This window comes from Apteryx mantelli, chromosome 16, assembly GCF_036417845.1.
Source record: "Apteryx mantelli isolate bAptMan1 chromosome 16, bAptMan1.hap1, whole genome shotgun sequence".
NCBI lineage: Eukaryota > Metazoa > Chordata > Aves > Apterygiformes > Apterygidae > Apteryx > Apteryx mantelli.
In genome coordinates, this window is record NC_089993.1 from 17,496,353 (window position 1) to 17,519,120 (window position 22,768).

At 57.6% G+C, this 22,768-nt stretch overlaps 2 protein-coding genes across 7 annotated transcripts in view; one reads left to right on the forward strand and one right to left on the reverse strand.

The window, feature by feature from the left end:
• Nucleotides 1–1,725: 1,725 nt before the first annotated feature.
• On the forward strand, nt 1,726–11,005 carry SLC29A4 (solute carrier family 29 member 4). Its single transcript, XM_067306219.1, has 11 exons — nt 1,726–1,773; nt 4,619–4,791; nt 5,967–6,104; nt 6,452–6,565; nt 6,649–6,777; nt 7,384–7,458; nt 7,841–8,106; nt 8,244–8,379; nt 8,721–8,908; nt 9,265–9,505; nt 9,639–11,005. The coding sequence occupies exons 2-11, from the start codon at nt 4,629–4,631 to the stop codon at nt 9,779–9,781; spliced, it is 1,593 nt and encodes a 530-aa protein (XP_067162320.1). The 5' UTR covers nt 1,726–1,773; nt 4,619–4,628; the 3' UTR covers nt 9,782–11,005.
• Nucleotides 11,006–12,372: 1,367 nt separating this feature from the next.
• TNRC18 (trinucleotide repeat containing 18) overlaps nt 12,373–22,768 on the reverse strand; it is a 61,108-nt gene continuing 50,712 nt past the window's right edge. For 5 of the 6 annotated variants that reach the window (XM_067306576.1, XM_067306578.1, XM_067306572.1 and 2 more), the window contains 11 exons: nt 22,478–22,642; nt 21,482–21,623; nt 20,930–21,047; nt 20,583–20,658; nt 20,103–20,211; nt 18,988–19,104; nt 18,546–18,710; nt 16,697–17,991; nt 15,988–16,224; nt 15,442–15,516; nt 12,373–15,276 (listed from right to left, as the gene is read on the reverse strand). In XM_067306576.1, coding sequence (XP_067162677.1) covers nt 15,070–15,276; nt 15,442–15,516; nt 15,988–16,224; nt 16,697–17,991; nt 18,546–18,710; nt 18,988–19,104; nt 20,103–20,211; nt 20,583–20,658; nt 20,930–21,047; nt 21,482–21,623; nt 22,478–22,642 — 2,706 coding nt within the window. In that variant the 3' untranslated portion in view covers nt 12,373–15,069. The remainder of the gene's footprint in view (nt 15,277–15,441; nt 15,517–15,987; nt 16,225–16,696; nt 17,992–18,545; nt 18,711–18,987; nt 19,105–20,102; nt 20,212–20,582; nt 20,659–20,929; nt 21,048–21,481; nt 21,624–22,477; nt 22,643–22,768) is intronic. The other variant, XM_067306575.1, reaches the window with a different exon arrangement.

Genomic DNA, 22,768 nt, shown 5'->3' on the forward strand with positions numbered 1-22,768 from the left:
GGGTGTCCGGAGGAGGATGCCACCGCGGTCTCTGGGCTCTGCCAATTCCCAGGAGACCCAAACCGCTCTTGCCTGGAGAGGCAAAATTCCTTGGTGTAAACCAGGTGCTATCAAGTTAGAGCTGAACAAATTAATCCAAAATGGATCTGTCCTTTGCAGCCTGAAAAAAAAAAAATCCCTTTTGCACTAGTGCATTGAGTCCTGCACATGCTCAGCCAAGAGGGGAGCAGAGAAACAAGGGCCTCACAGCTCTCTTGGCCTATAAAGGCTAAGTGAGGCAGTTTGGTTGCTCTGAGCCAAATTCTGGCTGTTTCAGCCAAGTAGAAAAGATGGAAATTTCCACCTGTCTCATTTTTTTTTCCCTTGGATGCATTTGCTGGAGACCCTTTGCTCATCTCTGCTCCCGGCAATAAGGCTACTGAGGAGTTGCAGCCTGTTTTGTCGCTCTAATTTCCTCTGGCGTGAGAGCCAGCAGCGCATCCCGCCGGGCCACGCGCTGATTTATACAAGGTGGCATTTATTGACTGCGAGAAGATTGTAATTCATAGCCTGGCTCCTTGCAGTTGCATGCGAGGAGGGAGCAGTAACTCTTCCCATTCCTGCTGGCTTTCGCCCCCCCTCCCCCTCACTCCAGGAAGGTCCTGGAGTAACCGGAAAGCACAGCAAATGCTGCTCCTGCATGTGGCTGGGGTTTGGTCGTCCCGCAGGGTCTCTCTTGGTCCTTCCTCTTGCAAGGAGCACTGGTCTGCAGCCCAGGAGAGGCTGCGTCGAGGGGAGGCATTGAGGGCAACAGGGGCTGGATGGGAAAAGCTCAAGGTATCTGCCCGGATGGAGGTGGCGCTGAGCCATGGTGCCGGTGCAGCTGCAGCGGTTCCTGGGGTGAAGGATGGCACCTCGTGCCGTTGGGAAAGGCTTGGCCGAGTTTTCTGGTGGCCAAAGAGCTGAACAGCCCCAGGTCTCTGGAAAGCGGGGGGGGACTTCTGCACGCCACCAGTCAGAGCTGCGTCGCACCCGTCCACCCATCCATCACTCTCTGGGACAGCTTGTGCTGGCCCATCGGCACCTCCTGTGCCAAAACTGTCTGCAGGGAGGGGGATGCTCCTGCTCCTATAGCCAGAGTAAAGCTAATGTAGTAAATGAAATTACCTGGGCATCCTCCCTAAATGAGATGTCACCGCAGTTAGCTCCAGGCCTCACTGAATGTCCTCTCAGAGCCCTCTTGGTACCTATGGATGGTACCTATATATGGTACCTATGGACGGTACCTATATGTGGTACCTATGGCTGGTACCTTTTCATGGTACCTATGGGTGGTACCTATGGGTGGTACCTATGGGCTGGTGAACGAACAGGAGAAACTGAGCAGCTCGCACCCCGCTTCCCGGCAGCGCTGAGGGCCGGGGGTGGCCGGGAGGGAGCCGCCGTGGGGGGCCGCGGGCGGGCAGGGCCCGGCTTTGGGGGCTGCGGGGAGAGGGAGCCGGACGGAGGCAGCGCCGGGCGAGGGAGGAGGAGGAGGAGGAGCGGGGAAGGGGAGGAGGCAGGAGGGATGAGCGGCGGGAGGCAGGCGGGGGGGGGGGGGTGTCTCTCCGCCTCCCCCCGGCTCTCGCACACGCTCGCAGCGTCCCCGGCTGCGGGTCCCGGCGGGGCCGAGGCTCGGGCATGGCGCGGCCGGCGGGGCGGCGGCGGCGGCGGCGCTGAGCGCGCAGCGGCGCGGGCGGGCGCGCAGCGGGCGCGCAGCGCAGGGGAGCGGCGGGGCCGCCGCGCCCGGCGGAGGTAAGAGCCGCCGCGAACCTGTTGGGCTCGGCCGGGCCGGGGCCGCTCGGTCGGGGCCCCCCCGGCTTTGTGCGGGGCCGCGGGCAAAGCGGAGCGGGGCGCCGCGCTGGGAGCCTTCGGCCTCGGCCGGCGGCGGGGGCTGGCGGCAATGCCAGCCCGGGGGGGGGGGGGGGGCTCAGCGCAGCGGGGCGCCCCCCTCCCAAATCTCCCCCCCCCTCCGAGCGTCCCCGGGCAGCCTGCCGCGGAGCATCTCCACCCCGGTACGTGCCCTCGGCGTGGGGCCGTCTGCTCCGCGAGGCACCGTCTGTCCCCCCCCCCCACCCTTCCCGTAAGTCGCTTCTCCTTTGATCACAGAGAGGGTTTTATTTGATTCCCTATTTTATTGCAACTTCAGTGCTCGCGAGATGCCCCTGAAGGGAGCGTTGCCGAAATGCGGGTACCTTCTTGCCGGGCAAAAACCTCTTATCTCCCCGGATGGGCACTGGGGGGTCCCGGGGGGGGGGGGGGTCTGTGCTACCCAGAGCCCTCCTGGAGCTGGGCTGAATCGGGGCAGAGTCCCCTGTTCTGCTCTGCCCTGCAGAGCTCCATATCCTTGGGGTTGCGGCTGCAGACCTTCAGCCCTGGCTGCGACGGAGGATCCCGCTCACCTCCCGGTGCTGCGGCCAGAGAGGCGCCAGGGCCTGAGTCGCCTGTTGGGTACGAGGGTGCAAGTCCAAAGGGGCAGCCGGCTCGCCGCGGTGCGAGGGAGCTGCAGAGGCGAAGCGGCTGAGCACTGGCGGGCTGGCTCCAGCACCGTGGCCGCGCGACGCAGCCTGCTTTGCTCCCGGCTCCCTTGGCCGCTGCTGCCGATAAGAAGTTTGGGCCACATTAAATGAGAAGCTTTTCGAATAGACTTATTCTCCAAGCAGATTTCCATTACAAAACCCTGCGACAGGCTTTCCAAGCGGCCTGCGAGATGGCTCCAGTGGGGTCCTGCCACCTGGGTTGCCTGTAGCATCAGGTGTGCGGGGGCCAGGCTGTTTTTTGTGTGCGGTCGTTAGCACCGGGCGGAAGGGAGTTCGCGTTGGGCTGATGAAGCGCGGCTCTCCCAAGGAGGGACGAGGCAGGGGTGTGCGGGCACCGGCTCCGTGCGGGGCTGGGCAGGCTCGCGGTGCAGAAGCGCCTGGTCCTTGCGGGAGGCCGATGGAGGATGCGCCTGGCTGTGCAGGGCACAGTAATGACACGCTGCTGGGGTGCAGGGAAGGCTCTTTAGAGGAATGAGCTGTTGCCTAGGCTCAGAGCTCCTGGCCCTGGTCCGATTCGGGGCCCTTCAGCACTGCGGGCTCTGGCATGGCCCTTCGTGCAGGGCTCCTGCTGCTCTGCGGGTGCAGCAAGTCCCTGCAATGAGCAAATATATTCTGGGGTTGAGGAAAGAAAGGGAAGAAAATATAAAAAGCAAAATCTCCAGTGCTATCCGGGGTCAGCTGCACTTGCAGGAGTCTGTGGGCAGCTGCGTTTGCAGCTCAAGCCCTGGCTTTCCCCGTCTGTTCATCCGATACGTGTCCTGGCAGCTTGGAGCCAGGGAGGCTCTGGAGAAACCTTTCCGCTCCTGCAAACGCCACGGCTCGCAGGGAGACAAGACAAACGACTTTAATTGATTTTTCCTCCCTTGCGGGCCTCGACCTGCTGGCTTGAAGGAGGTTTTATTCCCAGCCAGATGGGTGGTCCCTGGCCCAGCTGGCGACGGAGGCAGGCTGGCATCTAGCGACTGGCGCCGGTAATACAGAGCATCCCCTCCTGTACACCAGGGCTGCTCCCCGCGGGGGATTTGGGCTGGGATAGACCCAAAAGGAGGAACCGCATTTCGGTCCAGTGCTGGTAGGGTCTCTGAAGGTTGCCAGGTATTCGGGGAGCTTTTATCGAGAAGCAAGTTTGCCCCTTTGGTCCGTCCTGCCTCAGCCGGCATGGCTGTGCTCACAGGCTGGCCCATCTCGCAAGCAGAAGTGCGTCTCCCCATTTTGAGCCCATGCCAAAAGTTCAGTCTCCAGCCACGGTCAGCCAAGAAAAGAGCACAAAAAACAGAGTTAACATGGCATGACACATGCTCAGGATGTGGCAAGCAAGGACTTCCTGAGGCAGCAGACTCTTCCCCTTCAACCGCCCTCTGCGAGTGGTTTTCACCCATTAATTTATCTAATTGCTCTTGGAAATCGTGCCAGCATTTGGCATCAGCAGCATCCCACGACGAGGAGTTCAACAGGTTAACACCACTGCTGCTGGTTTGCACCTCTCCGGTTTGGCCTTGGACCCCAGCAGTTCTCCACAGCCCAAAATCTCCACTCTTGCTTTAAGCAGGACGCTCGGAGCAGGGGCCCCTGTCCTGTGTCGTGCCCATAAGCGGTGTTCTTCCTCCTCCTCCTCCTCCTCCGCTCTTGTGGCTCGCGGGCCACTTCGCCTCAGCACAAGGCACGAAGCCCAGCGTGCTGGGGCTCCACTCTGCTCGGCTTTGCTCCCCTGGAGGGGAGGATATTGGGGAAAGGAAATCCTGGTTTCTCCATACCCTGTGCGGGACGCTGGTGGGACGCGGGAGAAGGAAGGTGAGGAGCTGCTTTTACTCCAGGCCTGAAGAGCTGAAGGTCATCTTTTGCATCCCAAGGTCGCATGCAGCATGGGGACATCGCTGGGGTCACCAGGGTGTTAATGGAGGAGAGACATCCGGAGGGTGCCTCTAAATAACAATCCTGCAGGGAGGGCTGCAAAGAGACCACACCGCCTGTGCAGGGACATCCCAGGGCTGTCCCAAGCGGGGAACACCGGGGATCTCACCCGCCCGTGCCCCTGACGGGTGCCACTGCTCTCCCGACAGGTCAGCCACCATGGGCTCGGTGGGAGCCGACCGCTTCAAAGACACCAGCCCAGCGGGGACGCCGGAGGGCAACGTGGTGATGAGCTTCAGCTTCGACAGCTACCAGCTGGAGGAGGAAGAGCTGCAGGGAAAAGGGAGCCAGGCCAAGGGCGTCCTCACCTTCATGGAGCCAGGTAAGGACACAGCCATAGGGGTGATGGGCACTGTGAGGAACCTGCTGCCCACCCAGCCCTGGCACCCCACAGCGGATGGGAGAAACCCAGGGGAAGAGCCAGGAGGGTCCAAGGACAGGGCTGCCCTGCTGGGCACCTGCCACCAAGGGACATATCTGGGAGGACAACAGGCCATGAGCTACCTGCACTGCTGATTTTCCACTTCCCGGCAGTGTGGGAACTTCCTGGGCTGCGTTTAATAGCCACAAATGGACTGAAACACCATAAAATTGCCTAATGCCTTTTTTGGACCTATTCGTACCTATTTTAGCCTGCACAACATCCTGCAGCAGTGGGTCCTGACGTTTACCAGCAAATTGTGGGTTTGGTGGCCTCTTTCTCCAGCCGGGCTCTCTTGGCTCTCTGCTTGGCTTGTGCCCCCCGCACCCTCCGTCCCGCAATTTTGCCCTTTCCCAGCTGGGCAGAGGCTGGATATTGGGGACATCTCCCGGGAAGCCAGCAGATTTGCGCTGAGCCCTGCCCTGGCCTCCCGCTGCCCTGTTGCACGCCAGGCCATCGGTGTCTCTGCCTCTGCACGGTCTTCAGTGCCCCCTGCGTGCTGGGTTCGGTTGTCACGGACATTATCCGGCTGTGAGGTTATTCGGCTCTTACTTGAAGTTGTCAGCCAGCAAAGCCCTGCTGTTTTCCTGCATCGTGGGCTTCACGTTGAAACGCCTTTTTCTGCGGAAGGAATTTCTGCAGGCTGGTGCCGTTTATTAGCGCGAGCACTGCCAGCTGCCGCAGCTCGCCTTGCTGTCGAAGCGCTTGCTGCGCGTGGGACAATTTTAGCCAGCCACGATACCCTCGTTTCCCATAAAGGATCCTCGCGGGGGCTCTCCTCCGGCAGAGGAGGCCAGTGTGAGACCGGCCCTCGGCAGCCAGACGTGTTCCCCCAGGACCAGACCAGCAGCACCAGCCCCAGGAGAGGTGCTGCCCCCAGGGACAAGGGACGTTCCTCTGAGCTAGGAGATGTTAAAAAAACCTCCTTGAGCAATCCCACCCTTTCTGGGCTGGCTGCAGAGCTGCACCACCGCCAGGGGCTGGTTCCCCTGTGCAAGAGCAGAATTTTGTGTCTGCCAGCGGGGGTTTGGGTATGCAGCACGGCCGTCGCTTGCTCTCTCTCCTTCCCGTTTCAGGGACAGTTTCTGAGGACCCCGAGCCCCAAGACCGATACCATGGGATTTACTTTGCCATGCTGCTGGCCGGGGTGGGATTTCTCCTGCCGTACAACAGCTTTATCACTGATGTGGACTATCTGCATCATAAATATCCAGGTAGGTCTTCGGCTGCGGCACTCTTGGCTTGTCCCAGACCTGCGTCCTACATGCCGCGACGGCGAGTGGGGAGATGACACAGGGACAGGTTTAGGGGCCACCAGAAAAAGGCTGGCAGGACCCAAGTGGGAAGGTCTGCTCAAATGGGTCAGCGATTTGGGCTGATTCGTTCCTGTAGCTGAGCCATCCCAGCACTGGAAAGGCTGCTCTTGGCTGAGCTAACAGCCCTGAGTGGGCTTAGAAAAGCACAACGGCCCCCGGCCCTAAGCGTGGGGAGAGGTGGGGAATGCTTCCCGCGGGAGCCGGGCCGCCATGCAGCCGCCCCCAGCGCCCTGCCTCCTCCGCAGGGACCTCCATCGTCTTTGACATGAGCCTCACCTACATCCTGGTGGCCTTGGTGGCCGTCCTCCTCAACAACGCCCTCGTGGAGCTGCTGAGCTTGCACACCAGGATCTCCGTGGGTGAGTGCACGGCCCCACGCACCCACAGCCAGCGTTGGCCCCCCGCTCCCCGCCACCGCCCACCTCTGTGTCCCCCCCCGCAGGCTACCTCCTCGCCCTGGGGCCCCTGCTCTTCGTCAGCATCTGCGATGTCTGGCTGGAGCTCTTCACCCACCGGCAAGCGTACGCCATCAACCTCATCGCCGTGGGGGTGGTGGCCTTTGGCTGCACAGGTATGTCGGGGCGGCTGCCAGCACGGACACGGGACAAGGACAGCCCTTCCGATAAAGATGGGAAAACAGCCCCATCCCAAAGGTCCATGGTCTCTTGGGACAAACACTTGTTCACCCAGCCCACCTCCTGGTTCCCAAGCCCCCAAATCTGCATGAAGCACGCTGCCTGCCCTCGGCATCGCTGCTGGGGAGGCGAAGCAGGAGGAAGGAGTGCGAACAGCTGCAGCCAAGGGCTCCTTGGGATGGGACCGTCCTTGTAGGGCTTTTCCTCTTTTGGGGCTGTTTCCAGCCATTTCATGATGGTTGTGTGATGCTCTTCGCTCTTGTAGTGTGGGACGTGTTCACTCCTCCTCTTCCTCTGGCCACTGAGGATCAGGCTTGTGCCTGGCCCCGCTTGCGCCCCATGGCAAGGCAGGCCCTGCAAGGTGTCTGGGGCCTCACTATTCCCTGCCAGCATCGCTCAGGGTGGCTCTGCGCCCTCTGAGCTGCCCTGGCTTGATCCGGCACCGCTGAATCACACCGGGGCTCCAGTCCCTGGGGCAGGGACGATGCTGGCTGAAGCAATAACCCTCTTCCTCCTCCTCTTTGCACATCTCTCTCTTGAAGTGCAGCAATCCAGCTTCTACGGCTACACCGGGCTGCTGCCCAAGCGCTACACGCAGGGGGTGATGACAGGCGAGAGTAAGTACCCGCGTGCCACCCGCATCCCTGCACGTGCTCGGGGCAGCTGGGTGCTCGTGGCAGAGTCACAAGGGCTATGGGCACCTCTTCATTCCCCGAGGGATTTGGTTATGGGTTGCAAAGTGGCTGGAGGTGGACGAAAGGAGGCCCCGTCCCCGCAGCCTTCATGCTGTCCACGCAGAGGGTCCTCGGCTGAGGGATGGGTAGCAGCCAGGTCCAGCTCCTCAAAATTGTTGCTAGCAGCTGCTCCGTGTCCGGAGGCTGGCGCTGCTCAGCACGGCATCTCCACGCAGGGCTGGGCTCAATTGGGCTTTCCTGGGCAGCAGTTCCTTGGTGGTGGAGGGGGGCTCTCCCAACCATCCCATTCCGGTTGTCCCGCCAGGCACCGCCGGGGTCATCATCTCCCTCAGCCGTATCTTCACCAAGCTCCTGCTGTCAGATGAGAAGGAGAACACGGTCATCTTCTTCTTCATTTCCATCGGCATGGAGCTGACGTGCTTCATCCTCCACCTCCTGGTGAAGCGCACCCGCTTTGTTCGCTACTACACCACCGGCTCCCGCAAGGGCCTCCCGGAGCCCAAGGGGGCTGGGGACTGCGGGACGGGGTACCGGGTTCACCACGATGTCACTGCTGAGGACATCCGATTTGTAAGTGTCCTGCCGCAGAGGACAGTCTGGCATAGGGGCAATGTCCCCACTCACCACCGTGGTTCCCACCACGCTCCCCTGCCTTGAGCCTGCCTGCCCCAGGGATCACAGCTCAGGGCCCTTCTTCCTCCGTGCAGGAGAACAGGCCTCGAGGGCAGCCGGTATCCCCAACGGGCAGCCTGGGACATGAGGCAGAGCTGGCCGGCAGCGGGACCTACATGCGCTTCGACGTCCCTCGGCCCAAAATCAAGAGGAGCTGGCCGAGTTTCAGAGGTAGGTCCTGAGCTTGCAGGATAACCCAGTCTGGCATGCAGGTGGAGGGCATAGGGCATTTTTGCAGCATTTTATGGGGCAGAAGGAGCTATCCACTACCCAGGACTTTGGGGAATGGGTGTTCATTTCTCTCTGTGCCCAAGAATTTGGGGAAAAAAAAAAAAAAAATCTCTTCCTGAGAAGATAGATAGCCCCAAATGCGTCAATGCGTGGGAGCTGCTATCTCACTGGTGTAGTCATTTTGGCTCTGACTTTTGGACTGAGGCTGACAGGAGGCTCAAGGAAGGGAAAGAGCTCAGGTTTCTCCATTGCTGGCTGAGCTGCTCTGCCATCTCTCCCAGACATGCTGCTCCACCGCTACGTGGTCTCCAGGGTCATCTGGGCCTACATGCTTTCCATCGCTATGACCTACTTCATCACGCTGTGCCTCTTTCCCGGGCTGGAGTCAGAGATCCACAACTGCACGCTGGGGGAATGGCTCCCCATCCTCATCATGGCCATCTTCAACCTCTCGGACTTTGTTGGCAAGGTAGGCGAGCCCCACCGAGGTGATGCTGAGGAACGGGCCAAGAGGAGACCTCCCCACCTTTCCGTGGAGAGAGAGAGGCTGACTCCTTGCACCCTTTTTTTTTGTCCTTCTCCTTCCCTGCTCTTTGAAAAAACCTCTCGGCTTTATCAAGGGTCATCTCTGACCCTTGGGTCATCTAACCAGTGTGAGGTTGTTCATCAGGCTGGCCAGGGTCAGGATCCTCTTGTCTCCACCAGCTTGTCTCCTCTTGGTGGCCACTGATTTGGTCCCTGTGGTCCCCTCCCCAACTCCCCCTCATCCATCTAGTCTTCGCTTTGCTTTCCACCCCAGTGTGGTCTCTCCCTTCCTTGGTTCAGATACTGGCTGCCCTGCCTTACGACTGGCGAGGGACCCACCTCCTCATCTACTCCTGTCTCCGCGTGGTGTTCATCCCTCTCTTCATCATGTGTGTCTACCCCAACGGCAAACCTGCCTTCGGCCACCCTGCGTGGCCCTGCATCTTCTCCCTTCTCATGGGCATCACCAATGGGTACTTTGGCAGCGTCCCCATGATCCTGGCCGCCGGCAAAGTGAGCCCGGAGCAGCGGGAGCTGGCAGGTAGGGAGTGCATGGTGCTGGTGGGGACGGCTGGGTATGGCCAGCGTGAGCAGGGCCAGGAGCAGCGCGCTGGTGGGACTCCTCCATGCTCCCAGGCAGTCAGCCCTGATGTCCTGTGTCCCTTCCCCTGCAGGTAACACCATGACCGTGTCCTACATGACGGGGCTGACGCTGGGCTCCGCCGTGGCCTACTTTGCCTATAGCCTCACCAGTGCATCCCACAGTACCTGTTTCCACACCGAAATCCTCAACGGTTCCTTCACAGCGGGGTACTGAGCCCTGGCACAGGGCGATGGAGTGGGGCCGGCAGCAGGAGCCGGTGGCCAGGAGCAGGAGCTCACCGCCCCTGCTCCTGCCGTGTTCCTGCTGCCCTGCTCAGCCTTGATGCCCCTTCCCATCCCCAACCTGCCACATCCCTGCCTGGGGAGAGCGGCATCGCAGCACCAGATGGGAATGGGCACTGACTCCTGCAAATGCAGAGGGGTTGGGACCCGAGAAGGCAGGAACCGATGTCTGGTTGGGTCAAGGTTATGGCGTCTGGGGCAAGCGATGTGCAGCTCTCCGGGCGGTTTCTGCCCCTCTGGCTTGAGCTGAGCCATCGCCAGCAGGAAGAAAATATTGCAAGAGCTGCAAGGGAATAGGAAACCCCCCCAATGGGCAAAGGTGGGAATCCTTTTCCCTCCAACCCTGGCCGGTCCCTTTCCCACAGCAGCTGTGGGTGTGCTGGAGGCTGGTGCTGTGCTGCTGCCCCCGCATGGGGTGTCCTGGCTGCCCATGCTGGGGCTTGTCCGGAGCAGAGGGGTATGGAGCGAGCGGGGCAGGAGCAAGGTGGGGGCTGGCGAGGAAGAGGAGGAGCAAGAGGCGAAGGAAACGCTCCTTCAGCCCTTGGTGGGGCTGGGAAGGTGCATCTTGGCTTCTCTTGACAGTGCTGCAGGTTTCACTGAGAGCGGCTTGAAATCATGACCCTCCCCAAACACCCCTGAAGATATGTGTAAAAGACCCAATTCACTTCTGCTGGCTGGAAAAAATACTTTTCTTTTTGGTTCTGTCTGTTTTTCCCCCTTGAGTGTGAGCGACGCAGGGGCTCCGATCTCCACCGCGTGGCAGGTCTGCTCCTCTCCTCCCAGCCGCACTGTCCTACCTGGGAAGCCAAGGCAGAGCTGATGCTGCCTGTTGTGAGCAAATCCGGGGCAGAAAGGCTGTTCCCTTCCCTGAAGGGCTGGTCCAGCTGTGGCTGCACAGCCAGGTTTTTTGGGCCAGGAACATGGTCCCTTCCTGCCCTGGGGCATCCACGCAGGGACACCCGCCCGAGCGGCCCGTCTGTGCCCACCTTTCGTCGGGAGCCGGCTCCGCAGGCGCAGCAGTGCCTGCGTGCAGCTGGGCGAGCGAATGCCTTTTAGAGCCAGGCGTCAGCTAGGCTGGAGGATGAAGTCAGGGCCTTCCTCGTCCTCTCAGGAAGGTGCTGGACCCCCCCACTTAACCCTCCTCCTCCTCTGCAGATCCTTGCCACCAAATGGAGCCATGAAAAAAAAGAAAAGAAAAAAAAAAAAAAAAAAAGGAGCGGGGGTGGTGGTGGTTTGGGCTTCCCTGGGGAGCACTGAGCTGCTGTCATGTGGCCCCCCCCCCCCCCCCCAGCTCTTGCAAGCATTGGCAAGGGGGAAAAACAAAATCCCCCTCCCAAAAGCAAAAGAAAGGGAGCTGAGGGAGCAGGGTGCTGCAGGCTGGCCGCGGGCACAGGCAGGGACGGGTGCTGCCGAAATGTCTCTGTTTGCATCCACAGGGCGCTAGAGCCCTTGGCCCTGCTCTGTCCTAGCAGGCACTGCTGGGTCTGGGGTTTGCTGATGAATAAATGATGTTTGTTTCCTTTTTTTTCCCTTTTTTTTTAAATTTTTTTTTCTAAAAGGCACCAGCTTGCAGGTCCTGGCTCCTTTCCTGGCTGGGGGGAGAGAAGGGGGCTGTGGCTCCTTGGAGCGGTTGCCAGTACCCGTTTGCAGGCCAACCGCTGGCTCGGGCGCCCTGGCAGGAGGTTTATCTGGGAGGGCAGAGGAGGGTCACGCTGCCCCTGTGTCCCGGTGGCAAAGCCAGGTAGGACTCACCTTCCTTAGCATCCCACCGCCGTGTGCAGCCAGAAAGGGCGACACCAAAGTGTCCATGTGATGGGGACTTCAGAGTCACGACAGCCCCAACCTTTGGCCCCGTGGTTACTGCAAACACAGCTCTCGTCTGAGCTCTGGCGCACTCATTGCGCCTATCGCCCCCTTCTCACACACGTCTCTAGCGGGACCCTGCTCCTTGGCACGCCTTGGTTGCTTATCGACATGCTTTGGGCGGCCAGAGCCACGGTGGCACCTGCCAGGAGGCCGTGCGGTACCCGACCAGCGAGCGCAAGGCACGGCCACGGCGCCGCCACCGTTCGGCTGCCGGCGAGGGACAAGCAGCGGGTGACGCCTGGTGGCCTGTGCTGCGGGGCCACTGCGGCGTAACACACCCGGTCTTGGGTCCTCTTTGTCACCTGGGGATTTGCCGAGGCTCAGCCGGGAGAGCAGGTCCCCACCGAGCCCCCGGCAGCTCGCAGGGAGGTGTTAAGGTGCAGCACCCTGCCGGGCGGCAGGCAGGAGAGCCGAAACCATCTGGGAGGTGCTAATGCTGGGGGTGGCTCATTTTGGGGGCTGCCCGCACCTCTGTGCAGCCCGGGAGATGCCAGCGGCGCCGCTTCCCAGGGAAGCGAAGCCCGAGGCTTGGAGGTGCCGAGGGGGCCAGGGAGGCGGAGGGAGCAGGGAAGAAGAAAGACCAAAGGCAACGTTTCTTCCTCCCCAAATCGGCTCCCATTGCTGCAGGGCCCCAGGCAGGGCCGCAGGGGTCCGGGTCGGGCCCATCCAGGGCTCCCCTCGGATTTAGGGCACCTCTCCTCTTTTCCACGGCCCGCGTGCAGAGCCCTCCACCCCTCGCCGCCAGCCTCGGGGTCCGGTCCCGTCCGTCGGGCGACACCGCGAGGGCACCGGCCAGTACCCACAGGCCGGGCAGGGACAGACGGACGGACGCCCTGGGGCAGCAGGACGGACACGAGGGCGAGACTGCAGCCATGCGCGGTGTGGCCCCTGCCTGCGGCATAGAGCCGGCGCCATGGGCACCTCTCCCCGCGGGCAGGGCTTTTCCCCAGCACAGCACAGTCGAGGCACGGGGCCGAGCCAAAAAAAGACCGTTGCCAGCAAGGCTGGGGAAAAAAAAAAAAAAAAACACAGTCAGAAAAAGGGAGACAAAGAAAGATGCTTCGCTGGGTTTCTTTTTTTTTTTCAATTTTTTTTTTTTATGAAAAAAAGATCACACGGAGTTCTCCAACAAACAGAATGCCAAAAAAATTGTTTTAAACAAAACATAAACAAAACAAAAAAAAAGACAAAAAAACCTGGCTCTCCTTTCCTCTCGATTGTCTGAAATATCCTTGTGTTCCATAGAAGGCAGTGGGTTTTAAGTGCTTTCTATTTAACATTAGCATAAAATCTCTCTCGCGCGCTCTCTCTCGCTCTTTAAAATATGCTCACACAATTTGCTTCTAGAAGTACAGTACACTTTGAGCGTGGGGGGTGTGCCTGTTCCCAGATCATTTACAATCACAATCCAACAGGAAATAAAAAATAATATTCTAAACGTCAGACTGTGTTCATTTCTGTCGTTGTCTTTTTTTTCTTTTTATAATTTCATAATTTTTTTCACAGTTTTAAAAAGTTTATATTTATATATATATATTTATATTTATATTTATAATTAAAAAGTTGAATCCATTTAAAGACTTATAATACAGGAGGGCTAAAGAGTCTTTTGGTACATTAAAACTGTACAGTTTAGAACCGCTAATATCCGCCACGTCAGGAGGCGCCCGTGGCCTGGGGTAGAGATGGTATGAGTTCAGCACCATGTGGTTCTTTTAAAGTGTGAGGGGTTACTTTGCAGGGGCGTCCCTCTCCCCTGAGCCCGGGCCTCTAGTCTCCGGTACGCCGGCAGTACCAGGGCGGATAGCTTCGGATCTGTCCTCGTGAGCGTCTCCCCACTGGAGGCTGAGTCGCCGCTCGTGGCCGAGCTGGGCCCAGCTCCACGTCCTAGCGATCCATAGTGCGAGTCGGTAGTTGCAAAGATCAGTGCGTCTTTTGGAGTTTTCTTCCGTTTCGTTTAAGTGCAAGGATGTTGCGTCGTTGTGAGGTTCTCCTCCGGCGCCCCTCCGGCCCCGCTCCCCCAGCCGGACGCTGAGTTGCAGGCTGCAATCCTCCGTGGCTGCTGGTCCAGCGGCGGCAAAGCTGCGGGTCCGGCCCCTGCCCGGCGGGAGCGAGACGGAGGCTCAGTTCCGCAGGAGGAGGCGACGGGCTCGGCTCCCCGGGAGCCACAGGGAGGTTGGTCAGCTGCACGGAGGAAGCTGTAGAGCTCCCCTTCCCCATCCCGAGATGACAGCGCGGCTCCAGCTGCGGAAATGCAGCTTGCAGGCACGGCTGGGGCTTTGTGTGCTCTGTCCCCACACCCTTCGGATGAAGGCTGAGGGCTTCCCCGCAGCTCCAGCTCCACGGCTCTGCTCAGGCAAAGCTTAGGGGGGAAAGCCAGCCAGGGGGAGGTGAAATCTCTTCTGCCAAGAGAGGTAGCCCTGATGGCCTGTGGTCTCCTTTGCTCCAAGCCCCAGGAAGCAGTTTTTCCCAGTTGTTTCCTTCCCTGCTTTGCTGCACACTCCAAAACGAGTTCTTTGTTCGCCAAGCGTCACCCCCTCGCCACGTGCTTGCAGGGGGTCTCCCCCATAGCCCTTCTGGGGCCAGAGGGACACAGAGGGAAGGGGAAGGAGGATTCAGACCTTTTGTTCGAGGCAGTGGGAACGCAGCCTCCGAGACCCCGCTGGCTCCTCTTCTGCCTGGCTCCTCCCAGCCTGGAGAACCTCTCCTGCCATCTCCATGCTCCATCTCCATGCTCTGCTCCTTCGTGCTCCATACATGCTGGGCCAGGGGCTTCCAGGGAAAGAGGACTGCGAAAAGGCGCTGAGAGGATCAAGACGAGGCGCTGAGAGAGACTCATCTCCTTTCTTTTCCACCCTGTCCTTCCTAAAGGGTCATGCGAAACTAAGCAGGAAAGGGAATATAAGGACGGAGAAGGGCCTATGCAGAAGGCTAGCAGGTGTCCTTCCACAAGCAGGCAGCTTCTGGGATAACGATGGGGGTAAATGACACAAAAGGGATCCCTCCTGCTGGGGGGTCCCGCTGGTGAAATGATCATGAGACCCATGTGCTTTCCAGGACCAAAAGGAGGAAGGGAGAAGTTGGTCAAGTGTCACCTTAATTAAAGCCACTTTCAGAAGAGCCTTGGGGTTCAGGCAACACCACCACCCACGGCATCTTCCACAAGTCCTGTAACTGCTTCCCCAACCCCTTTCTCCAGCCCTCTCCCTCCTCCTCTCTGTCTCTCGTGCTCTCCTGTCTGTAGTGTGACACAGAAGTCATGAGCATTGAAAGAAACAATCATGTCGTCTGAACAGGCACGTCCTCAGGTTTGTCCCGTCCTTTCCCAGGGGGTGGCATGTGTCCCCTGGGCGGTCAGCAGATGACAGGGACCCCGTCAGTGTTGAAGATCATGCCCGTAGTGGGCTCGTAGGTCCCTGCAAGGTAGTAGAGGTCCTCACTGTCTTGATATTTCTTTGTCTTTAGCATCTGCTCATACTGATCCAGACCAACAACAAGACACTTGTGTGAGATGGTCTGGACATCATTTTCATCCACATGAGAGGACTGGTAGAGGGCTCGCTGCATGACAGGAGGGGAAAGAGGGAGACAGAGAGAAAAAGAACAGTTAGTAGATCACACAGCGTTTAAAGCATCATCTTCAATACGCAGGAAAAGCATCCATTGCAATCCCCCAGTTATGCAGTCCCCTGCAGCCCTTCCCAGAACACCCCCGGCCTCACCAACCTCCATAAAGTCCTTCCTCTGGTTGGATGCCTGCAAAGCTGTGGACAGACTCCTGCCAGATTTCTGATCCCAGCGCTGTGCCCAAGAGAAAAAGGGGGACAGAAATGAAAAGAAGGCGAATTAGTTGTTTTTCCATGTTATTATCTACTGCCCACCACATGTACGTTCACAGCCTCAATCCCCATCCACAACCACTGGTGATAAGCACAGGGAGCCTGCTGTAAACCACACTGCACATACGCGTGTGAAATTCAGTGTTTTTGAGTACTGGGCCACTAGTCTTTACCCTCAGTCTGGCTCTTGACAAACTTTTTGGATTCACACAAAAGTCTTTGTTTCCTAACAGGATAAAAACCCACCCTTACCTTGCTCAAAGGGTAAATGCCAGGCTTGTCCACACCACAGGAAGCCCTAGCAGCATGAAACGAGGGGCCCACCCCACCTTGGGTACCAGTAATGAATAGGGCCATAGGTATTTTCCTTGTCCTTTGAAAAAAATGGGGACAAGCAGCTTTGCAGCCTTCTCAGCAAAGCACACTAGCCTACCTTGCCTTCATTGAGTTTCTTCCCAGGGTTGGTTTCTTCTGGGTGATAAAACCATTTGACTCGGACCACCATGTTGTTCCCCCACGACTCCCACATGCTCTGGATCCGGCCAATGTAGGGCAGGTTGGGGCGGCCAGCTGAGAGGAAGACTGCACAGTCTCCAATGCGGATTATCTCCTTGCCCCGGACAATGGCCTTGTAGAAGAGTTTCCTGGCCTTCCCTTTCATTCCTCGTCTCTGTCAAGAGAGGGGTGCACAGGTGAGCTGCCAGTGATTGCTCAGGTCTCCCTAGCCACCACCGCTCATCCAGTTTCGCATCCTGCTCTTTGCTGTCAGCAGAGCCAGCCACAGCCTGGCAATGACCACAGCCACCCCCTTACTGGGACATGTTGCCATGGCCTTGGTGCTAGACACCATCTAACGGAGAATTGGGAGACGGGGCCAGGTGTTAGCCTTCAACCAGGACATCAACAGGACATTCCCATGGGAATAAGTGGGCAGAAAGACACACCACCAACAACCTCCTTTCAAACTACAGATATCCCCACAGCCAGGGCCAGGCTGGGAACACACCAAGCCAGCAGAATTTTGCCAGTCCAGGAGAAGGGAAAGACTCCCTTGGGCAGCCTCAGGAGCACGGGGTGAGAGGCACCTCTAGGCAAATACCAGTGCTGAAGCCCTACAGAGTGGTGGGAGAGGCGATATTTACCTGTGTGGGTTTCCCAAACCACTTCCACAGCTGCCGTGCAGGGAGGAAAGCAGCAATCTTGGGCCTGTTCTCCACTGAAGGCAGCCGCTGGCGCTTGGCCAGCTCCTTGGTGGTGGGCAGGTGAATGCCCTCACGCTTTTTAGGCCTGCTCTTGTTGCCGCTCTGCTGTGGTGCCGGCTGCTGTGCCGGCTGCTGCGCTGGCTGTTTCTGGCTCTGGGGGTGGGAGGATGCCCGGGATTTCCCTGCCTGCTTGGTTTGCTTGGGAGGGAGGGTTTGCTGGACGGAGGAGCTCGGCTGGGCCTCAGCTACTTCATCATCAGAGCTACAGGAGGAGTCTTCATCTGTGGTGGAGGAGGAAGAGGAGCTGGAGCTTGATGAAGAGGAAGTCGATGAGGCGGAAGAAGAGGAGGAAGAGGAGGAGGAAGAGGAGCTGCTGCTAGAAGAGGAAGAGGAGGAGGAGTTGGAGGAAGAGAGAGGGGTGGATGCTCTCGAGCTGGTCGAGCTGCTATCCTGGGCCTCCCCCTGGTTCTTCTCGGCCTCCTCTTCTCCCTCTGACTCTGAGCTGCTGTCACTGCTGTTGCTCTCAGACTCCTCCACGGCTGCTGGAGCTGCTGTCTTGTCCTCCTGGTCCTTTGAGGCGGTCAGGCTTTCACCTGAGCCATCAAACTTCCCTGCAAAGCTGGCAGGGCAAGGGTCTCCCTCGGCTCCCTTGCCTCGGGAAGACTTCTGCTTGCCCTCAGTGCCCATGGCAGGGGAATAGCCCAGCCCCAAGAGACTCTTGCTGTCCCTGCGACTCGCCAGGTTTGAGTCCTCCAGCATCCTCATTGCCTCCTTCATCTTCTTCGTTTTTGGAGACATCACGCCCTCGTGGTCTAGCTTGATCAGGATTTCGCTGTCATGCTTCCTCTGAGCCTTGGCCATGGTGCCGAACTCCTGCGTCTCTTCTGTGGCCCGCCCCTTTTTGGCCTTGGCTTTCGCCGCCGAAGTATCACCAGAGCCAAAGGCTGCCAGCGTCCCTGGGAGGTCGCTGTAAGGCTCTGTGCTGAGGATGCTGCCAAACACAGCAGGCTGGTAAGCGGGCTGCGGAGGGCTGTGCAGCTTCGTGGAGATCTTCATTTTGCTGGCTTTCGACCGCTTCTCCTCTGTGGGGGCAGGAGAGCCTCCAGCTGGCAGCGACTGGGATTTTCGCGACCCTTTCACACTTGGCTTGCCCAGGCAGGCAGGCTTCTCTGGGACTGAAGAGGCACCAGGCGAAGAATCAACCTGATCTTTCTCTTCTGGCAAGGCGGCCTCTTCTGCAAAGAGGAAGAAGCACACAGGCACGATGGTATCTACCCAAATGAGCACTGTTAGCTCAGACACAGCCTGACGCCAACACCGACTGGTCTCTGGCCAAGGGTGGCTTGCTCCTGACTGTTTAGGTCTCCCCAAAGAGGAACAGGTCCTCGCTGCTCACTGAACAGGCTTAATAAGGAGCCTGGGCCAGTCTGGTGTGATGCCAGCGCCCATGAGTGGCTGACTGGCAATGCCCAAGGGTACTGCTCTGACCGCAGAGGAACCAAACTGCAGATCTCCTGCATCTTTGGCCCTGCTAATGACCTCTGAGATGCCCAGCTAAAAAAATGACTGCTCTGCAGCCCTGACTGACAGAAGGAAGCTCTCCGAGCCAGCCTCCTGCAAACTGTAGCTACTGCAGAGGGGTCTCATGCTTGGGTGCCCTGCTGGGACCAAGCAGTGCATCCATTCCCCTCCAGACCTTGACCCAAGCAATTGTCCTAAGACAGGGAGAGCAATGGGGAACTGCACAAGGACTCTCTCAGTTTCAGGTCCAGCAGCAGTGACTACTTACCAGCTTTCGCCTTGACACTTGGCTTTCTCCCACGCCCTTTGCCTTTTGACACGGGCTCCTCTGACCCCAGCGTAGCTCCCTCTTTTCCTTCTCCAGCATCCTTGCTGGATTTACGGCTACGGCGCTTGGTGCTGGGCACCAAGAGGGCCGGGGAGGGCTCAGCACCTGCAACAGGTCAAAGAGATGGTCAAAGGCGATCAAACAACACATACAACAGACAGGAGACATGGGGAACATACCCCTGTCAATACTACAGTAGGGATCAGGCCTTTTTCCTGATGGGTTATGTCCCACTCCAGCTTTCCACACCCATAACTGATGGTGCAACTTTTGTGTATCGAAATCTGTGAATTAGCCCCAAAATCTCAGAGGCTGGTAGCCCCAAATTCCCTAGGTTTGGCAGTAGGAAACATCATGCAAAAAGCTGAGCAGCAGGACTCACACTGGATCTTGTAGTCAGGTGGTAGAAGCCGAATGTGAGACAGTGGGATGCGTCCTGTGTCCCCATCATCAAACTCTACTGTGATGAGATCTCCATCCTCCTCCAGATCCAGGGCTCCTGTGAGTTGGAGGAAAAAGAAAAGGGTTAGGAATAAATATGAGAGCACAAACCACTCAAAAAGGAAGTGGGGACACTGGGGGGGAGAGAGGCACATGCAAATGGCAGATCTATTTGTTGGAATCAGATCCAAATTAGATTATGCTGGTAAGCTGCAGTAGTTCCTGGGTGTGAAATCTATCCCACTGGGGCCAGGTTGAAGGGCCTGGAGCAGATATAACGTCACAGGGTCAGTGGAATGGGCAGAAGAGACCTGCTTCTGCTGCTGAATATCAATTTCCTGATATTATAAGCTCCTAAATCCCTCACACATACTGGAGCAAGTCCAGCGAAGGGCCACAAAGATGATTAGGGGACTGGAGCATCTCTCTTATGAGGAAAGGCTGAGAGAGCTTGGCCTGTTTAGCCTGGAGAAGAGAAGGCTGAGAGGAGATCTTATCAATGTGTACAAGTATCTGAAGGGAGGGTGTCGAGAGGATGGGGCCAGACTCTTTTCAGTGGTGCCGAGCGACAGGACGCGAGGCAATGGGCACAAACTGAAACACAGACACTTCCATCTTAACATGAGGAAAAACTTTTTCACTGTGAGGGTGACAGAGCACTGGAACAGGTTGCCCCGAGAGGTGGTGGAGTCTCCTTCTCTGGAGATATTCAAAACGCGCCTGGATGCAATCCTGTGCAACGTGCTCTAGGTGACCCTGCTTGAGCAGGGGGGTTGGACTAGATGATCTCCAGAGGTCCCTTCCAACCTCAGTGATTCTGTGATTCTGTGATTCTGTGATTCTGTGATTCCAAGAGCGCAGCTCCTGAACCACCGGATGTTACTATACCAGCATCCTCACAGAGTTGAGCGCGGCCAGAGAGGAATGGGACAGGCTGTGATCTCTGTGACACTCGTAGCAGACCTCACAGCTGCCCCAGACAAGCCTTGTGTCCCTCAGGACACACAGGGTTGAGACATCCTTGTTTCACAGCGCAGGGCAGCCAGGGGGACTTACCTCGGACAACTGTCCCTGGGTAGAGGCAGCGGTACTGCTGGCTCCAGTAGGCTGCAATCCTCGTGCCCTCGGGCAGGAATCGCACAGAAGGTGGCTTCACATCAATGATCTGCTTGGGGCAAGAGGGAGGCAATTACTGACATTCTCAGCACCAGCACAGACCATCCCACACCTGGCATGCAGCAGTGCCACTCTGGAGAAGGCAAAGGACAATCCTCCCACAGGGAAACAGCCTCCTGTCTCCTCACAGGGCAGCATGAAGGACTATTCCCACTGGCACACAGGGCTGGTGCTCGCTTCCAGTGGGGAAGCTGAGCCCACGGGGCAGTCACCCGCACCAAAGGGAGCTCTGCCCAGACCGGGCACGGAGGCAGGACTGGGACTCCCCTGCTGTCCCAGCCAGGGGGACTTCCCATTAGCCTCCTCCACCCCGAAACAGGGCCCAGGCACCAGGGACAGGCACTCCCTGGCCTCACGTACCGCTTCCTGCAAGAGCTGCTCCAGGCAGTAGATGTGGGGACGGTTTCCCCTCTCACCCTCCACCACTACGCGGTATCTGAAATACAAAGGCTCAGTCAGACACAGCATGCAGAGGAGGTCACCCCGGTCAGCTAACATCTCCCTCTGAGCCCTGCCACCAGTTTAGTTGAGAACATGTAATGAGGGATAATTGGATTTTCCTCAGCACTGACAAACTAGAACAAACTCTTTTTCCCTTCCTGCCAGACTCTGTCCGTCTCTTTCCATAGCCCCAAAGTCTATCTCTGCATCAGCTACGTCCCGTTCACCAGACAAGCCCAGGCAGATACAGGAGCCCTTTAACTTACATGTCAGGTGAATGCACCGTCTTGACGTGACCAGCGTAGAGCAGCTTGTCATCCATGGGGATGAGGACACGCAGGCCATCTTTCAGCTCATCCTTGTCAATTATGCAAGAGCGGGGAGCTGTGAGGTGTTGGAGCAAGATGGAGATTAGAGAGCATCATACGTGAAAAGGCAATAGCAAGGACAGAGGGGAATCTGATGGACCCAGCATCACCTGCCCCTACGAAAGGGCCAGCAAGCCCTTTGCAATAAGGGCTGTCTCTCTTTGGCTAGCTCCTGGAAGGAAAAAAGGCCTCCTTTTTGGTGATAATAATATACTGGTTAACGAAAACAGGGCAGCACAGAGACTGGGCTTCATCTAGACATCAAACACAGTCATTCTGGTGAGGCTTATGCTAGGCAAGCCAAACTGACTGAAAAGGTGGGACCTTCACCCCGAGGACTCACGCTCTTAATAGCACAGGAGAGCCAGACAGCCTTCCTCTAAGCAAGTCTGGGAAACTCGCCCAGCTCTTCCACCCGCACAGTTAGCCCCCAGCCCCTCCTTCCCTCACCTGGTGTGGGTGGCCGCTCAACCAGCATGCTCAGTGGGATGTTCTCATCCTCTGAGAAGCTGCTGTCTTGGTTGGGTTCAAAATCCTCCTCAGCCGCCATGCTCTCCATGAGCTTGCTGACTGCTCCTCCTTTCCCTCGGTTCTGCAGGAGAGCAAGCAGCATGTCAGAGGGATGCCAAGAGGCAACAGTTTGACCCCATCTCACCTTCCTCCAGCAACAAATAACTTGAGGATGTTGAGACAAACTCATTTTCACCCCCAGCCATGTTAATCACTGCAGAGAGTTAAGTGGGCGTACCCAAAACTGCCTTTTGGCTGCAAAAAGACCTTTGGTTTTCTGGGTTTCTTCCCAAGCATTACTGACAGCTGAGCAACAGCCCTTTCACACATCCTAGCTGCATCTGACTCCTGGACATTACAAGAGATGCTGAGAAGACAGCCGTAGCACTGCTCTGCACTTGCCACCTCTTTGTCTTTACAAAACAGGTAGCAAACACTGTTCATATTTCTTCTAAAGGTCCTGCAATCTGTTTCTTGCTGTTATGCATGGACAATAACCACTACACTCAGAAATCATGCAAAAGATTTGCAATAATGTGTTTTATGAGACAAGACAGGACACAGTAATGGAGAACAAACCAGTGGTGACCTGGCATGGATCAGATTACTCAGTGGTGAACAGAGCAACTCCATCACCATCTCCTGACTCTTTGCTGTCCTTGAAGGCTTCCCTCTGCCCCTGTGATGGCCTTAAAGAAAATCCTGTCTGCGCATTAATTTGGGGGATGAAGTCGAGCTAACACCAGATGGTGGAGGTATGTACCTGCTGTTAGCCTTCCTTGGAGTTCAGGCTTCTCAAACCAGCATTTTGCCTCTAAAGCACATAGCGAGGCCTGTGTATACATATTTTTCCCCCTCACATTGCAACAGGCCAGGAAAAGAGCAGGGCTCTACTGGCCAGCTCCAGCTGGCCCCAGTCTAGAACCAGCCCCTCACCTCTTTCTTCACCTCCTTGGCTTTCACCTTGGCTTTACTCTTCTTGGTGGAGCCCAGGGCATTTGCCAGGCTGACTCGGACATCAGACGGGGAGCTAGGGATGCCAGGAGGTGACATGGATGAGGAGGAAGAGCAGCAGGGTGCTTCTTTACCCTTCTTCCGCTGCTAAGAGAAAAAAGAAAATACCTCCCATCAGTAAAGAGACAGGATTAGTAAAGATCACGGTTCTGGGAGAGGTGAAAGGTGGAACAAGGTAGGCTGCATGCAGGTAGGATGACATTCAGCCAGCTA

Bases quoted from the DNA above. Each gene is read 5' to 3' on its own strand.
- SLC29A4 (XM_067306219.1), top strand. From the start codon at position 4,629: ATGGGCTCGGTGGGAGCCGACCGCTTCAAAGACACCAGCCCAGCGGGG. The intron at 8,107-8,243 runs GTAAGTGTCCTG...TCCTCCGTGCAG, and splicing joins CTGCTGAGGACATCCGATTT to GAGAACAGGCCTCGAGGGCA. The intron at 9,506-9,638 runs GTAGGGAGTGCA...CTTCCCCTGCAG, and splicing joins GGAGCAGCGGGAGCTGGCAG to GTAACACCATGACCGTGTCC.